Source organism: Euprymna scolopes, chromosome 15 (genome assembly GCF_053919585.1).
Source record: "Euprymna scolopes isolate OS-2025 chromosome 15, ASM5391958v1, whole genome shotgun sequence".
NCBI classification, from domain to species: Eukaryota; Metazoa; Mollusca; class Cephalopoda; order Sepiida; family Sepiolidae; genus Euprymna; species Euprymna scolopes.
In genome coordinates, this window is record NC_136496.1 from 36037984 (window position 1) to 36055941 (window position 17958).

At 32.3% G+C, this 17958-nt stretch overlaps 1 protein-coding gene across 2 annotated transcripts in view; it reads left to right on the forward strand.

Moving 5' to 3' along the window:
• Positions 1-17958, forward strand: part of LOC145293780 (protein lin-37 homolog) — a 62919-nt gene that overhangs the window by 20929 nt on the left and 24032 nt on the right. Inside the window, exon 4 of one of the 2 annotated variants that reach the window (XM_080140313.1) lies at positions 5178-5622. The exons of the other annotated variant lie outside the window; for it this stretch is intronic. Within the exon in view, the coding sequence (XP_079996439.1) occupies positions 5213-5622 (410 nt within the window). The 5' untranslated portion in view covers positions 5178-5212. The remainder of the gene's footprint in view (positions 1-5177; positions 5623-17958) is intronic. 2 annotated transcript variants of the gene reach the window in all.

Genomic DNA, 17958 nt, shown 5'->3' on the forward strand with positions numbered 1-17958 from the left:
TCATGTGACTGTGTCCAAAACATCCACATTAGAGCATGCCTCGCTTAGGAGACAATCCAGTCTATGAGGCTGTGTGCAATAGTCTGCATGTCTGCACTTTAGTGACACCAAGGGTCCTGTACATAGCCCCACTTGTGCAGGTGTTTTGACAACCTTCACTCTGGTTCAGTTGAGTGTTATCCATTCTTTCCGGGGGAGTTCAGGACCTGCTGGGAGGTCTTCTTTCGGTACCGGAAGAACCTCATTGTTTTTGTCTTTGACCGATTCATTTTATTAACACGTGTGTTGTTTGTCCAAGGCCTATGACAGTGGCAAAGCTCTTGCAGGATCGTAGTCGCTGCGGCATATCTTAGTGTCCAAATAGGGGATGGCAATTGTCGTTGTTTTGCTTGTCATGTTCTGCCTTCGCTATCACCTCTTGACGGATCTGCAGCGGAGCAATTACAGACATGCTGTAGACAATGGCAAGTTGATTGATTTCAGGTTGCTAGTAATCGTCCTGCATGCCTTGTTGAGCTTGATGTCGACCTTTGCAGCATGAGCAGGTGTACAATCTGTCTCAGTTCTCCAAGAAAATGGGATTAAATGTTAGTGTCCAACTCTGTTTTCCTTTTTAGTTCCTGGATGTTGATCAGATGATTATAAAAGCGTAGGTGGATTTTTGTGGATTATTCAGTTGATGACTAAACCAGGTGATAAGTTGGGTATACTTTTAGCTAAAGGCACAACCTATATCCAGTGTCGGAGGAAACAGACAATGTAAAAGAGGAGGGAGGGGTATAGGAAATGACATGTCTGCTTTTCTTGGAAATCTATCTTTCCTTTCACCCATAATCTGTAATCGGTAATAAATAGGTATTCATGTGTTATATAAACTGGAATAAGAATTCCATACAAAATCACAAGCATCAATGTTGAACATTATATAAGAAACAATTTGTGTTTATAGGGCTGGCATTTGATTCATATGAATGCAAAATGTTTCTCATTGTGTCTCTTGTTAGATCATCTTGAAAGTCGCTTTGTATTGCAAAATAGTCTCTTATGCATGAACATATCTATTTGGTCCCTTGCTTGTTGTATATATACAAGGGTCGTTCCAAAAGTAAAGCCTCCTATTTTGTTTTAACTCAAAAAGTTGAAGAGCTATGAAGACTGGAGTGGTACCATAAAAACAAGCAGCCTTTTGTGCTCCAGAATTTTTTTTTTTTTTTTTTTACAAAGTCACTACCATTCTCAATGCACTTTTGCCAGCAATTCAATGATGCATCTCTGCTTCTGACACATGTCCATGACAGGGATTGCTTTCTCAGGACTTTACGTTGCGGGTGAAACAGTCGCATTTGTGAATGATTTTTCAAAATGACGACTAGAAATAATAGAATGCTTATCTTTTGACAATTGTTTTTTTTTTCCACTGACAATTATTTAAAACTGACACTTCTTTAAGACTTTATGATGCACATACTTGTTACAGAACGATGTCATATTCCAAAAATCATGTGGGTTTGACTAGTAACTGTTCTATTTGACTAGTAAACGAAAATATTGTCAACTAAAGATAAATTTGTCTGTAGAGCTCTGTTTCTTAGAACTCTGCCACAGAGATGAAACTTTTAGGTCATGGATACATAAGTTCAGTCATCGTAACAATGCAATTTGTAATCCCTTCTGATCAATTCGAGTTGAATAAAAGCATAGGAGGCATTACTTTTGGAACGGGCCCCATATAGAGTCGTCCACAGATAGTGCAGCTAAACCAACATCTGCCTCAAGTTGGGATCAAATCTTTACCGCCTAAACGACAGTAAGGGCTTCTAATCACTGCACTAATTTGGCTGCTGCTAAGTAGGTAGGTGAAATTACAGCATTGTCAAACACCATAAACTCGATTTGGTTACACAAATCACATTGCATTAGTAGCAGTTTATTTCACTCAACAGTATGCTCAATCCAAGAATATTGTATTTTTAGTCATACACACACACACACACACACGTGTGTGTGTATATGTATGTGTGTGTGTATATATATATATATATATATATGACACACATATACATACAACGCGCACACACACACATATTGAAATAGCATTAAAATTTTGATAGTATTAATATACAAATTTATTTTTTTATTAACACTTATATTTTACTCCAAACAAGACACATTACCATTGAGATGTGAATTAGGAGCCAAATTTATAGAAGCATCCTAAGTGGGGGGTTGTGCAGCATTTGTTCACATTATATTTAAATTTATGCATATTGGTGCAGACTGGATAAGGGGGGTAGTTACTAAGGCAAGCAGTTTGAAGACAGAAGCTATTAGAGTAGAAACATGTCTGGCATCTGATGAACTCTACAGTGAAAAGGTGGGGTTTTGCTGATTGTTCAATTGGTCAGGGATATTTGCATTGAGTGGAAGCAAGTTCGTTGGAGCACATTCAATTAAAGTACTTGTAAAACAAACACAAGGGTGCAGCATTAAAATTATGGGACAGGGCTGGCACTTGGTAGACAGTATGAGACTTATAAGATTAGAGGCTCTTTTTTTGAAGCATGACAGAGAGACACTAGTTGTTGGTGCACCAGCTCAAATGTGGGAACAATACTCTATCCATGGGTGAATGGTAGCTGAAACAGGTCCATTCATTCAGTGCATCATCTAATTCTGGCTGAAGTCCAGTAGGGTACAACCAATTGGTAAATAGCACTTTTTATTGAAGTGAGAAGATTATATGTAAATCATTAATGTTTGTTTTTAAGAAATTGTTTTTAAAAAATTGTTTGGAAAACACATTGCAGTTAAATGATCACTTATGTGAAATCAATTCTTAAGTATTACTAATATGGCATACAAAGAATTTAATGAAATAAATAGTTTTGCCTTTATTTAAAACATAATTGTTTATCATGGCAATGTTGGAATTTTTTGTTTCAAGCTGATGTTGTTGAGGTCATTCTTGATAAATATCTATTTTAACAATTTTCCTAGTCGGAATAAGCTTTTTCTTCTTGAAAGAAACTCGATCAAAATACATTTATATTTTACTGTAAAGAACATAATGCAGGGATGCAATTGAAAAATTGGCTATTCAGAAACAAATATCGACTTGTCAGATCCAAAGCTATCTCTGGTAACTTAGAGAAATGTATGTTTATTGTATTATATAAAAGAAGAAAAATTTAGTTTGGCTATCACTTTCAGTTTATTTTCCCTTCATACCTCGATTTTTGGTTCAGTTTTGTTTTTTTATTTGGTATTTTCTTTCTAAGTAAATTATTCATTTTCTTATCTGATGATTAGTTGTCTGTGTCTCATTGAATTATGCTACTAAAACAAAGCATTGGTCAGTTTGTGACGCCATCATTCTCATATTTAAAGAGGTTTCTTTTTCAACAGTAAATTTTGAATAAAACTTTGAATCTTCATTCTGTTCTAATAATTTGAACAGAAACGTATCCATATTATTAATATTTTGGCCAGGATTTTTTTTTTTTTAATTGTAACTAAATATCCTATTACTAAACATTGTAACCCACCAAAAGAAAATTGGCAAAGGCAAAGTTTAATTTGTTAGCTTAAATGCTATTTGTATGTTAATTTGAGAATCCAATCAACTTAATTTTATAACGTAGATATGTATCTATGTGTTGCATATAAATTTTTTTCTTGTTTTCTTCAAGTATGAAATTGTTATAAATTGATAAGTAATTGCATATAATAATTAAACCAATCAGGTTTAATGCACACTGACAAAATGTCAACTAAAATTACCTGATTTTTTTTAGTCTAACTTTTTGGGAGAGATATTAACTTTTATTGTTTTAATTTTTTTTTTTTTTTTTTTTTTTTTTTAAAATAATTAAAATATTATAAATAGCATTGCTCTTTTTTTCCTTTTTCTATTTTTTTTTTAATTTATTTTCATTTTTTCCATTTTTCCTATTTATCTTTCCTTTTTTCTTTACCTTTTTGTCTTTTTTCTCCTTTTTATTTTTTCCTTTTTTTTGTTTTTTTTCCTTAATTTTTTCCATTTTTTTATTTTTTCCTATTTCTCATTCACCTTTCTTCTATTTCACTTTTTCTCCTTTTTTTTCATATTTTTTTTTTACTTGTTTTCCTGTTTCCCCTTCTCCATTTCCTCCTTTTTCTGCATTTTTCCTCTATTTTTCCTTTTTCTCCATTTCCCACTTTTTCCTCCATTCCCTCTTTTTCTGTTTTTTTTCCTTCCTTTTTCTTCATTTTTCTTACCTTTTCCTCCTCTTTTGCCTTTTTCCCCTTATTTTTTTCCTTTCTTCACCTTTTCCCCTTCCCTTGTTTCCCTTTTCCCCTTCCCTTGTTTCCCTTTTCCCCTTCCCTTGTTTCCCTTTTCCCCTTCCCTTGTTTCCCTTTTCCCCTTCCCTTGTTTCCCTTTTCCCCTTCCCTTGTTTCCCTTTTCCCCTCCTCCTTGTTTCCCTTTTCCCCTCCTCCTTGTTTCCCTTTTCCCCTCCTCCTTGTTTCCCTTTTCCCCTCCTCCTTGTTTCCCTTTTCCCCTCCTCCTTGTTTCCCTTTTCCCCTCCTCCTTGTTTCCCTTTTCCCCTCCTCCTTGTTTCCCTTTTCCCCTCCTCCTTGTTTCCCTTTTCCCCTCCTCCTTGTTTCCCTTTTCCCCTCCTCCTTGTTTCCCTTTTCCCCTCCTCCTTGTTTCCCTTTTCCCCTCCTCCTTGTTTCCCTTTTTTTCTTCCTCCTTGTTTCCCTTTTTTTCTTCCTCCTTGTTTCCCTTTTTTTCTTCCTCCTTGTTTCCCTTTTTTTCTTCCTCCTTGTTTCCCTTTTTTTCTTCCTCCTTGTTTCCCTTTTTTTCTTCCTCCTTATTTCCCTTTTTTTCTTCCTCCTTGTTTCCCTTTTTTTCTTCCTCCTTGTTTCCCTTTTTTTCTTCCTCCTTGTTTCCCTTTTTTTCTTCCTCCTTGTTTCCCTTTTTTTCTTCCTCCTTGTTTCCCTTTTTTTCTTCCTCCTTGTTTCCCTTTTTCTTCCTCCTTTATTCTTTTTACATTTTTCTTTTTACTTTTTTTCTTTTTTACCTCTTTTTTCTATTTTTTACATTTCTAATTAGCTGAATATATATAAAAAAAAAAACCTGTACATTCTAAAAAGAATTTTTTTTTCTTTTTCCTAAACTTTACACCTGATTTTTACAGATAAAATTTTCAACTTTTGTTAGAACGTTCACACGATGTCACCGAAACAAAAATCAAAAATTTCAAAACAATCAAACAAAAATAAATCAAAAAGATCAGGAAAATCTTGTCGAAAGAAAACAAAATCATTGGTTGAATCTAAACAAACCAACAAGGAGCATCCATCAAAGGACAGTCCTCAAAAGACAAAGAAAAGATTGGTGCACACAAAAGGAGGCAAAAAACGTTTGCATTCAAAGAAAGTTGCACTTACCGCTTTAGGTAAAGCCAGGGAGGCCCTCGGCGAAAGGCTTGAAAAACAGACTGAGGATGAGACTCACTTGTTTGATGCGCAACAATCGGATGATTACGACGATGATGAAAAGCAGGGAAGGACTTCGGAAGGGTTCACATACGCTGGTTCATGTAAGATTGAAAATCTTGAAAGCGGGAAGCTGGCTAAAAGGTCAGAATAGTTCAGAAAAGGATTGTCTTCATCTTAATTGTCGTCATCGGTGTCGTCATTTCAATGTTTTTGTGGATAGTTTTTTTTTCTTTTCATCTTTCCTTTTTTGAATTAAACATTTTATTTTAAGCTATCCTTCTGTGATTCAAATCAGAAACCCTGTGAAATGAAAATAGTGCAAAAAATGTGTGTGCGCGTGTTAAATATAGACGTCTAGAGCCACTTTTCTAACTCCACCTCACGAAAAATGCCTTATTATGGCTTAAATAGACAAATTTATGGTGTGGATACTCTACTAGTTATAAAGTTTTTTATTTTGTGGAAATTTCTATCCCCAAAAGAAACTTAATTTTTTTTGCATGAGACAAAATAGGAATTGTATTACAAAATGGTGAATTGGAGTAACAGCTTTTAAAGAAAAAGAACAACAATCATGTATATCACTTAACCAATTTTTTTTTTTTACGCAAATAATAAAAATATACAAACCGTAAAAAATGGATATTCAGAAAGAATTTGTGATACTTGAATGCTGTCTACAGACCGTGCTGAAATAATAAATTCATTATTTAGAAAGCTATTCTTAACATGAAGAGGAGGAGGAGACTTTTTTTATACTTTAAACTAACAAATTAATACACGAAAGATACTATAAAAATTGATTTAACTTGAAAATCCTATATAAAAAAAGGTATGGTCTGTAAACTGCACAAGCAGTTTGGGAATACATACATACCGTGGTTAAATTGTGTTTGTGAGTGGTGAGACAAAAATATAAAGATACAAATGGATGAAAACAATTTTATTGAGATCAAAAATATAAATGCTTTATTAAAAATTTTACAACTGAAGGAATTTCTATGAATAAGGATTTAATTGTCTTTCGTTAACCTGATTTCAATAGTATCCTCCATTTTGAATTTTCTTGTGTGTTAGTGTCGGTCGTTCTATGCAAGGGCAGATAAATTTTATTTTAAAAAAAATCTTCCGAATGGTATCCTGGCAAGGAAAATAATTTTAGGATACAAAGAGTTATGTCCCTTTAACATATTTTTTTAATTTTATTTATATTTTTTTTTTTTAAATCCATCTAAAATCTGCATATGAATTTACATAAGTTATGTGAATATGTTTGACCAATTCATGTGACCCTTAAAGGGATAAGGGGCTACAATCCTAATGTCCTATCCTGGTTCAGCAGGCATCCTAGACATGTTAAACTTGCTTTCTCCAAAGTAGGAACTTTTTAGAGAATATTAAATTCATAAACTGCCCCCAGTAACAGGGAAGATGATTTTAATGTTTTTTTGTTTTATAATGAAGTGTTACTATCTTTTAACATACAGTGCTTGTTGGTCCTGGATATGACCTTAAACTTTATCCAGTGGTGAGGCCCCAGCTTGCGGGCTTTGGGGAGTGTGGAGCCACCCTTTAATTGCCATTCCTCCCAGGTCTACTCTGACCCGGAGTGGTAGTACCTGTTAGGGTCCCAACTATGGGTTAAATAGAAACTGACTTGAAAACAACAAATATATTCTATTTAAAATAATTTTCTTCCGAATCTTTGGATTCGGCATTAAATAACCTGATAAAGGTTGATATGCCGTAAAACAACCAACCAACCAACCAACAGTGCTTGTTATTCCTAAATGGCCATCCATCTGGTATTGACCATACTTAACATTACTTCATTTCAGCGTTGTGCTGTATACCGATCTATGAGTGTCATAAATTTCAATGATTTATGTATTATGCCTTATAAAGCATCTCTTGTTTTAAGCAATCTCATATGAACTTATTAAAAAATGGATTATATTAATAAAATGCTGATATTGCTTCATATTATTTGGATTCTTGTTCTCATCTTGAATGTTATATATTTTAAAAGAAAACATAAAAAATAGCCTCAAAACCAGATGGCTTCTGTTCCAAACCTCTGCCAACTATACATATACAATTTGCTGAAATATTTCATCTGATAGATCTCCAAAACGTCCTTTTAAATTCATATTTTTACAATTATTTCGGAATTCATTCAGTTGATTTACATGCAAGCTTATTTATTTTTATAATTAATCAACACTTATCAAGGGCAGATGCCACTCGAGGATATGAGTTAATCAGATGAAATGATTGCCAGAACCAAGTCCGAATATTTGTAGGGACAATTTTTGATAAGAATTTGTTGATGTTAGCTTTAAAAATGACCAGGTTGTAATCGGTGGGGAAGCAGTCACATGGCAATGTAATCCACTGCCAGGAAGCTTTTGCAAAGATGCTCTGTTCATGAAAATTTTCCTGACACTGAACATGCTGAGATAGATAGTGAAGTTTTTCTTCGTTGTGGAAGAAAGACAAGTTCTTGCTGTGAATGTCTTACAAGGAGGATCGAGAGGTTGGAGCTCAACCGAGCACCTTCCATGAAAATAATGATAGAGTATAGAGAGACTAATAGCATCTTTTCTGTGAGAACAATCATTCTCCTCTCAACCTCTGCCTACCAGATTTTGAATTTTGTCAAGGCAATAAATTGTATGACGAGATCCCTGGCGACACCAGATGATTTTGCTTTTCAAATAGAGGAAGAGAAGATGGGAGAGGAAAAACAGATGTTTATGAGATTCCTGTCCACAGAAAAGAGTAAATATTTCAATGAGAAAAGAAAATATAAGATCTGATAATGATTCGTGGAACAAGAGATTGTTTTTCTAGTTGGATTTGGTAAAAAAATGAATTTTAACTACTAATTGAGTGAGACAGGTACAATGACTTGGGTTCAAAAGAAACCTCATAAGAGCGAAGTTGAAAAGCTCTTGTTCTTAGCTGGGAAATTGATTAGTGGAACTTAAGTATGCAACCTGCATCATGAAGCTTGAATCAAAGAACTCGACTAAACAAGTGTAAAACGATTTATGAATAATTATTTTGTTTCGTTATATAAAAATGTCCCAGAGTTTTTCCTTGTTTCTCGATTTGCCAGCCTGAAATGAAGATGCAGTTTATTTCAGGTATGCCCTGACGCCAGAGAGTGAAAGAGATAGACTGGATCCAGCACGAAGCCAGAGTGACGGCCGAAATCAACAATGTTGCCACCCGGACTTAGGGTCATGCACATTTCGCGTGCCCTGAGCAGCAGAAGATATTTTCCAGTGACCAGTGAGAGTCTGGTCACCCTTGAGGGGTCCACCACTAGACAAGTATGAATGTAGCCCTGCTGGGTTGCATGGGAGCGACGAACATGGCCAGAAGTACACCACAAGTATGCTCCCGTGAACCAGGATAGCGACAGATGCGGCCCGGCCCCCGGAGAACAGGGGTTAGGGTATTATATTATAATTGTGTGCTCTGAGCGCCCCCCCCTCCTCAGAAGTGACAAATCGGGCATATCTAACTTCCATATAGATAGAGGATTTATTTAAAACTTTATTAGGCAATTTCTTTCCTAAATACATTACTCTACTGTCATGAACCAACATTGTCCATTATATCAAAGTGCCTGCGCTTTGCTTAATATTTTAGAGAAAGATTTGTATTGTAGTGTTATTTATGGAGTTCATCCTTCTATCCCCAAGGTTGTGACTAGTATCACAGCTAATCAATTATTATAATGAGTTATTTCTGTTTCAATATATATATATAAACTAATGAACGAATCATTATAAACTTTAGAATATATGTTCTTAAAAAATATGGTGCGTAACATGAACATATTGTTGAGGGAGGAGCATGGAAACATACATCCACCAAGTTAAATACAAAAAAATTAGAGAAAAGAATTGCTTTACATCAATTTTATAGTTATAAGTAATACATTTTTAAAGATTGCTTTGTGTATGCGTTAGCATCAATATGTATGCGCTTGGTAAAATCCTAAATTATTGAATTGATTATGGAATATGTATTCTAGACTATGGTGTGAGTAACATGGGAACATTATTTAAAAAAAAAAAAAAATACCATTTAGGGGTGAAGTGCCACAAAAACAATACCAAATGAAAACAAAGCATTAAAATTTAAAACTAACGTTATATTTATTGTTTTTTATCCATTCTGAGATGTGTATTTTACTAGTGTATGCATGTATGTATGTGTGTGTGTGACATATATATATATATATATATATATATATATATATAGAACAAAATCTTACCTTTCTCTAAAACATTTTTATTGATTATACCCTACAAGCATTTCACCTAAGTTGAGAAAACGCAATCGGTTAATTTGCAAATTATGCATTTCTCAATGACTCAGAGATTATAAAATATCTTTTTACGGTTGAATAGTCTCTCATCTGCTTGGTTTTCGTTAATGATGTCATATATTATAATAAAATGTCTATCTATGCTCCTTTTATTAGAGCTGATTAAAAGTAATAGAAAACAACAATTAATTAGAAAAAAAACCTGCAACTTTTCTTTATTAAACTTCTCCAATATTGTTTTTTTTTACTTAGAGAAGCACAGTTTCATATATTGTTAAATGTTTTTCTCTTTTTGGGAAGAGAGAAAATTTTCATGGACTTAACTAGTTCATACAAATCTGTTACGAAAACCAAAACAACCAATTGAGATTTATCTATTTTGAGATGCGTATGTGAGCCAAGTCTTGCAGTTGTTTTTAAAAAAAAAAATGTATGTAAACATTTTTTTGTTTTCGTCTTGTGCGAATTTTTTTTTTTTTTTTTTTTTTTTTTTTTTCTGTACAGATAAAATTTTAAATACATTTTATAATAGAATTTCCATGTATGCTTTTTTTTTTTTTTATTGGATAATGTTAGAATTAATAGAAAAACAAATTAAGGAATCTATAACTCACTATTATATCTGTAAGTGTTTTTTTCTTTTGGGGTTTTATTTATTTATGCATTTATTATTTTTTTTTTTCCTTAAAAAGTTAAAACAGTATTAATACACAATAAGAGTTGTCCAAGGGAGCATAATAAATCTGTAGTCTGAACTTCATTTAGGAGGTGCTTATGCAGTTTAACAAAGATATTAAAAAACAAAGATAAAAAATTCTCTCTGTATGTGCTTGTTAGGGAATGGCGTTCTCATAAAAGAAGAAAAATTGCTTAATTTGATCAAGTAGTTTTCTTTTTTTTTTTTACAGAGGAAAATCAAATTTTAGTCGAATCACTCACAACCAAGACATCTTAGTAATTTTAGCTACGAAGAGGGAAGATAACTCCATCTAATTTTTTAAGTTTACCAAAACACACATGAAGTTCAAATAATTTTATTAATAAATTTTGAAACAAATTTTTGAAAGAAAAAAAAAATACCTAAAATTAATCAAAATTGTGAAAATAATCTTGTCATTTTGCCAAACTTCAAGAATTAGTTGGAGTTATGGTGTCTCTTTCTGTCCTTGTAACTAAACTTGTAAGATGGCTCTGTCATGAGATCTGAATTAAATTTGATTTTCCTCTGTAAAAAAAGATAATACTTAAGCAATTTTTTTTTATGGGAACTTCATTCCATAATGGGCATGTACATCATAGAGATTTTTTATTTGTTTGTTTTTTTGATATCTTTGTTAAACTGCACTGATAATTATTTTAATTTTTAATTTAAGTGTTTGTTCATAAAATTGAATTGAGTAAAATAATACAAACAAAAATAAATCAAAACTTTTTCAGACTGGAACTGGTTTCTGAATTTGAATAATAAGTATTTTTCTTGGAAGAATTTTTATTGTTGTTGTAACATTAAACAAATATCGGTAAAACTGTTTTACAGTTGTTGTAAAAATGAAACGGAAACTTAAATTTTGTTCCATTTTAATCATTTTTTTTTTATTATTATTGTGCCCCCCCCTCAAAAAAAAACCGAAAGTAATCGAAAGAATAACCTTCAACAAAAGTCAATTTGGTATACCTTTCTGATTTTTTTTTTTTTATACATAAGTCCAAGTGTTCACATTGGAAATGTCGACTTTTACAGGTTTTCGAGTATGCTTACAACAAATACCCCAACCTCCCCACGTTAAGAACGGTTTTCAGAATAGACACCTCCAACCTTGTCAGCATACCCGAAGACTTATAAAAGTTAACCTGTAAATGTAAACGATGAGTTGGATGTAATGTAAAATTGTACCGAATTTAAAATAAAACGGAATTTAAATATTTTTCCATTTTTTACAACAACTGTAAAATAGAGCATTCTCCGCAAGTTTTACCTAAATATCAATGTCTTATTTGCTTCTTTTTTTTATTATTCTAACTATATTGTTTATGTCTGTTTGCTTTTATTATTCTGCAGGTGGGGTTTTACGAAATGACTCTGCGACCAAAAATAAAAAATAGATTTTTCTAGTCTTTCAAACTAGCTCTACCTACTAGTTGTTGCCCAGGAATCTTACTTTTTATTTATTTACTTATTTAAACTTTATTTGTTTAAAATTAATATTTCGATGATATATGCCATCAGAATTTTATATATTTAAAAAAAAAAAGATTTTTATTTTAACTTTATTTGCTTTTACCAAATTGTTTTTTGAATAGGATTTTGAAAATTATATTTAATCATAAATAATCTGTTTTCTCACAAACAGGTCAGCTATTTTAAGTTTTTGGATTATTTTGTGATTTCGAAATTTTAAAGAAATTTGGAAGCATTTAAACCGTTGAACAGTTATTTCTGGCTTTAAATTTTTTCAAAATTCTCAGGTATTAAGTTTTAGAAGCTATTTACATCCAATGATTTATTGAGATTAAAACAACATTAGTTTAACAAAATTAATTTTTAAACAATTTGATTGAATGTTTCAGAATTTTATTTGGATCATTCGGACTATTGTTTTCATCTTGGATGTTAATCTTATGTCTTAGCCAATGTAACCTCCAACCTTCTTAAGGTGCATCTGTAATCTGTACGGATAGTGCTAAATAATAATCATTTCTATGTTCAGACGAAATAGGGAATAAGGACTCCCAGCCGACTTCACTAAGAAAAGGACAGATTTCAGTTGATACCAATTTAACTTTCACCATGGCACGTTTGAGCAGATTTTGCGACCAAGAGTGCACTTTTTTATATATTTTAATTAACCTTTGGATTGATATTTTTATTAAAAATTAAATAAATAATAAAGAGTTATATTAAAAAACAAGTCAATCAAGAGAAGTTTTTTAATTTTAGATTGGAGAGAGTATTTTTATTTATTTTTTTATTTTATTTATTTTTTTTTTTCAAGGGAGGGGGTTAAAATCTGCATTTTTTGCTCGCCATTTATAATTTAATGGGTGGGGGCACAAGGGAGAGGAGTGGCTGCTTAAATCGGTTTAGATGGTTTTATTAAAAAAATTTGTCCTTATATAAATGCGCTCTCCATAAAAAAAAATCAATCTTAGTCGCAAATAAATATAACTCATTATTATTGAGCACTCTTACATTAACCTCATTAAAACTTCATTGGTTGCTTCACCTCTGGAAAATATTAACCTGGAATAATTATATATATAATATAATATATATATATATTAAATTATTTTTATTATCTTAGATTTCTTGCGTTTTTAATATCTGAATTATACAGAGTTGGAGAATGATATGAGAACTATGCTTTTGGCTTGCATTGGGGGATCAATTTATAATGAACTAGCATTTTAACCCGGCGTTACCCAGGTGTTTGGAGATGTGTGTTGAGCAAAAAAAAAAGGGGGGGGTAATAGGAAGGCAGGGTCAAACCCGTACCGCAAAGGAGGAAAAGAACAGGGGGAAAAAACCTGACATCTTTGCTGTTACGACCACTGCCAAACCAGAAGTGACATTGGTTTGAACTAAGACTAGACAATCAAAAGGAGAGGATGACTTTTGAAAATATTGGCGAAAAAAGCGACCCCCCCCCTGTACAAAAGTGCCCAGTTGAAGGTGAAGATATAAATGTTTTTAGCCAATTTTTCGATATTTGTCGTCTGAAAGGTCGAACTTCAAAACGATACTGATCTTGTAAAAATCCGTCGCCTCTGTCAAAAGTTTTAGGCAGACATGCAAACATACATACATACATACATACCAGCAATACACATGAAAAAATTGAAATAGCTTAAAATATTTCAATATTGGTATACATAGAAAGAGCTTGATGAGCTAAGAAAGAATCTTTTTAAATTTTTAAAATCCGATTAAAATTAAGGAAGTTATGACTATTTTTGTGCCTCACACGTTCGGATATTTTCCCCTCTTTAAGACCATATGCGTTTCGTCACATTTTTTACACTACTTTTTCAGTAAAAATGTCATATCTTTGTTAAAACAAGATTAAGCAATGAAATTTACCATATGTGTATCTTTGTACAAGGAATCAGAATATGTGACTGAAAATCTCCAAAAGTTCATGGTTTCTAAATAATCTACAGTAAATGTGCATAAATATGCTGCAATTCCTTAAAAATGCCATGTATCCACAAACAGAAAAGAAGTTGGAGAACTCAAAGTTGAATTGTAATGGCTTTATGTACAAAAAAACTTAAATCTAAACATAGGACCATTTAGAAATGAATATATTGCAATATTTCTTTGGTATTCTGTTTAACCCCACCCAACCCCTTCTGACCCCCCCCCCTCCTCCAAAATGTGATTCTACTGTTTTAGGAAATTATGTATGAAATGCCATGAAAAACTTTAATGAAAGATAAACAAATTATTTTAGAATTTAATGTAAAATAATTCCCCATTACAGGTCATTCTAGCGTTTTAGGGCAGTTAACTGTTTTTTTTTTTCTATGGGAGATAAATCCTGTATGCTTCTTTTTTAAGAGGGTTTCTATGCAATGAGAATATGGGGAGGGTTGCCATTCGGATTTTGAATTAATTGTAGGGCTAAGGAAAATTATGAGTGAGCATACTGAAGACTTAACAAAAACAATATTAGAGGAGGGTGGGGGCGGTTAGTTTCACAAAAATTTAATGTAAAATAATTCACCATTTCCAGGCCATTCTAACATTTTAGGACGGACAGTTAACCAATTTATTTTTATGGGAGATAAATCATGTGCATTTTTCTTTAAGGAAGGATCTATTTTTTTCTTTGTTTTAGACGCTTGTATGTAGCTTACAGAGGTATTTTGTTCGGGGGGGGCTTGCCACTCGGACTTAGTGTTATTGTTAGGGTTAAAGAGTGTTTTAGGAGGAGACTTGCCACTCCTAACTGGGGTTAGAGGTGAGGTTAAGAGAGCTTTTTTTCAAAGAGCGTTCATCACTCATATTTACTGTTAGTGGTTCATAATTATTGGCTTTTGAAAATTTTTTGTTTTGTTGTCTTAACTGCAAAATGCCGTTTCCATTTCAAATAAATATCTTACAGAAAGTTATATATTGTGTATTCGACAGGTAAATAAGTCAGCAAATGTTATATTTAGTTTTAATTTAATAAGAAGCTGCGCTACGAAATTTCGAAGAAAATTCCATAAATTTGTTGATTTCTATTTTCGAGGTTCCATTATACTACGCTGGAGCAGGTCGTAAAAATACCTTTCGCTTAATAAGTAGAAAAAAAATAACGAAATAAAAAGCTTCCTAATTGTAGTTTGATGTGTTTTCTAACTGCTTTTAAAATTTCAAGAATATTGATATAGATTTTGAAGGTTTGTATTACTATACACATAGATTCGAAAAAGTTGTCAAAAAAACAAATATATAACAAATAAATGTTATCAAAAGTAAGATAAGTTACTTTTCTACCTAACTGGATAATTTTTTTAGTGTTTTTATTTAATGTAACATGTTTATTCAGTTCGAAAACAGTGTTTACCAATGTATTGGAAAATTTAAAATGGCGCCCGACTCTCTCTTGAAACGGTAAGTTTGGGGAAAAGAGTTAAAAATAAAAAATTAGACAAAATACTGTTAGAAACTCGTTCGATATGTTAATGTTACATAGGCCGACATATATGCGGTGGGTTTTTAACAGTATTTTGTATAGTTTTTATTTTTAACTCCTTTTCTCAAACTTACCGTGTCAAAGAGAGTCGGGCCAGGCATCATTTTTAATTTTCCAATACATCGGTAAACACTGTATGTTTTTCAAGCTGAATAAACATGTTACATTAAATAAAAACACTAAAAAATATCCAGTTAGATAGAAAAGTAACTTGTCTTGCCTTTGATAACACTTGTTATATATTTGTTTTTTGATAACTTTTTCAAATAGCAATACAAACGAGATTTTGATACTTATTGATTTTGAAAAAAACATTTGTGGCTGTTCGCAGTAAAACATTGTTTTAATTTGCTGTTCAAAACTAATGCAATGAATAAAAGTGCATGCAAGCTATATATCTACAAAAGTTTATTTTGTGTTTTTTTTTTAACCATGTTTTTAAATTTGACCAGAAATGTGAGAAATTGCAATGGATTCATAATGCCAAATTGGTTGGGATTGCTATTATACATTCTGATAACAAAATAACTCTTATTAAACATATAAGAACATTTATATTCATATTTTCATGTTTTTCTTAATTCGTTCGTGAATAAAAATTAAAGAACGTGTGTTGTTTACACTGTGCTATGACTAATACTACACCTGCTGCTGCTAATACTTTGTCCACTCGAGGAATAGAAACTTTTTTCGGGTAGGTCCTTTTAAATTATTATCAATTACCACGGTCTTACTAAACATACAATAATACTTTTAATTGATAAAGATAGTAAAAAGATTGATTTACTTACTAGTGGATGTTCGAAGAAATTTTTTTTCAAAAATGTTCGATACTCGTCATATTAAAGTCTTATTTTTAACATGACAAAAAGAAATGGTCAAAAATATTTCAAACACTTGACAGTATACTGATTAACACCTCTTCTGATTGTTTCCTAAATTTCATGATGAAATTCTTCATACAATCATGGTACGGGCCTTCAGAAGTCAGTGGGGGTCTTTACAAAACCTTACTGAAAACGCCATTTTATGACGTTCACATTTTTATCACTTTATTTGCTTAAAATTCTTAAAATATATAATGTACATTCATATTTATTAATTCATTTGAAAGTATATTCATTTCCGAACAAAACGGTAGTAATTTGAAGACTTGAAGTGCTTTGGTTTAAAAAATATGGCTATTTTAGTAGAACTACCTTGAAATCTGTGATTTTTTTTCGTCAGTGTGTATTACTATACATCATGCATGCATGCATGCATGCATTTATATATTGGTAGCTAAAAATTTTCGACTCAAACCGATTAAAAAGTTTGCCCTATCTCTGAATACCCTTTATGTAAAATTTCAAATGTTTAGACCAGGAATTGTCTGAGTAATTTGGTAGACCGCAGAGGTCAATTTTTTTTTTTTTTAACATTGACCCCTATTATGACCCCCTTAACATTTATTGTTTTGGGCTCAAATTCAGTTATTAAGTTAAATCCATGTCCAAGGAACCTATATCTAAAATTTCAAGTGTTTAGACCCAAAATTGTCGGAGTTATGTAGAGTTTTCCAAGGTAAAATCGTTGAACTTTGACCCCTTAACAGCCAAATTTTTGGTCGGAAACTGATCACAAAGATTTCCCCAAATCTCAATACCCTGTATATCAAATTTAAAGTCTTAAAATTGACAGTTATTGCGTAGGGAAATGTACACAGTCACACACACACATTCACGTTTCTAGATATACTAGCGAGGGGTACCCGGCGTTGCCCGGGTGTTTGGAGGGGTTAAAAAAAAAAAAGTAAGTATAAGGATCGAACCCGAACCGTTGAGGCAAAGTTGTGAAAAAAAAAAACGTGCGACATTAACCATTGCCCCACCGCGACATGCTTACGGAAACACGTTTGAATTTATTTAATTACTTGGATTTAGCAGGTACTCGTTTTAATGCGTTAATGAGGTCAGGTTTGACTGCGGGATAGTATTTACTGCTGAACGCTTCCCCCCCCCCCCCCCCCCCCGAAGATGTTATAGGAAAAAGACTAAGCCACATGCGGCGAGCGACAAATATTGAATATTTATCTTCCCGAAATCGAGCAAATTAAATAGACAGGCAAGTTTCGTTGTTAACTGTGAGATATTACGATTTGTATGTGATATAAAAAGTTTTAAAAAGTTGTGAAGCGAGCGACCGCTTCTCTGAAAGAAGCCTTTTGTAGACACACAGAAAAAGCGAACACACACACACACACATACATACATACATACATACATTTTCGTTTTTATATTTATAGATAGATTTATATAGTAAACTGAACTCTTAAATTTTTCTAACAGTTTCTTTTTTCTTAAATTTTATAATATTGATTTTAAGTACTTAATTATTAGTAATATTTTGATTATTATATTTGGTCACTGCCTATTGTAAAATTCTGCCTTGAATTTTTATTTATTTATTTTT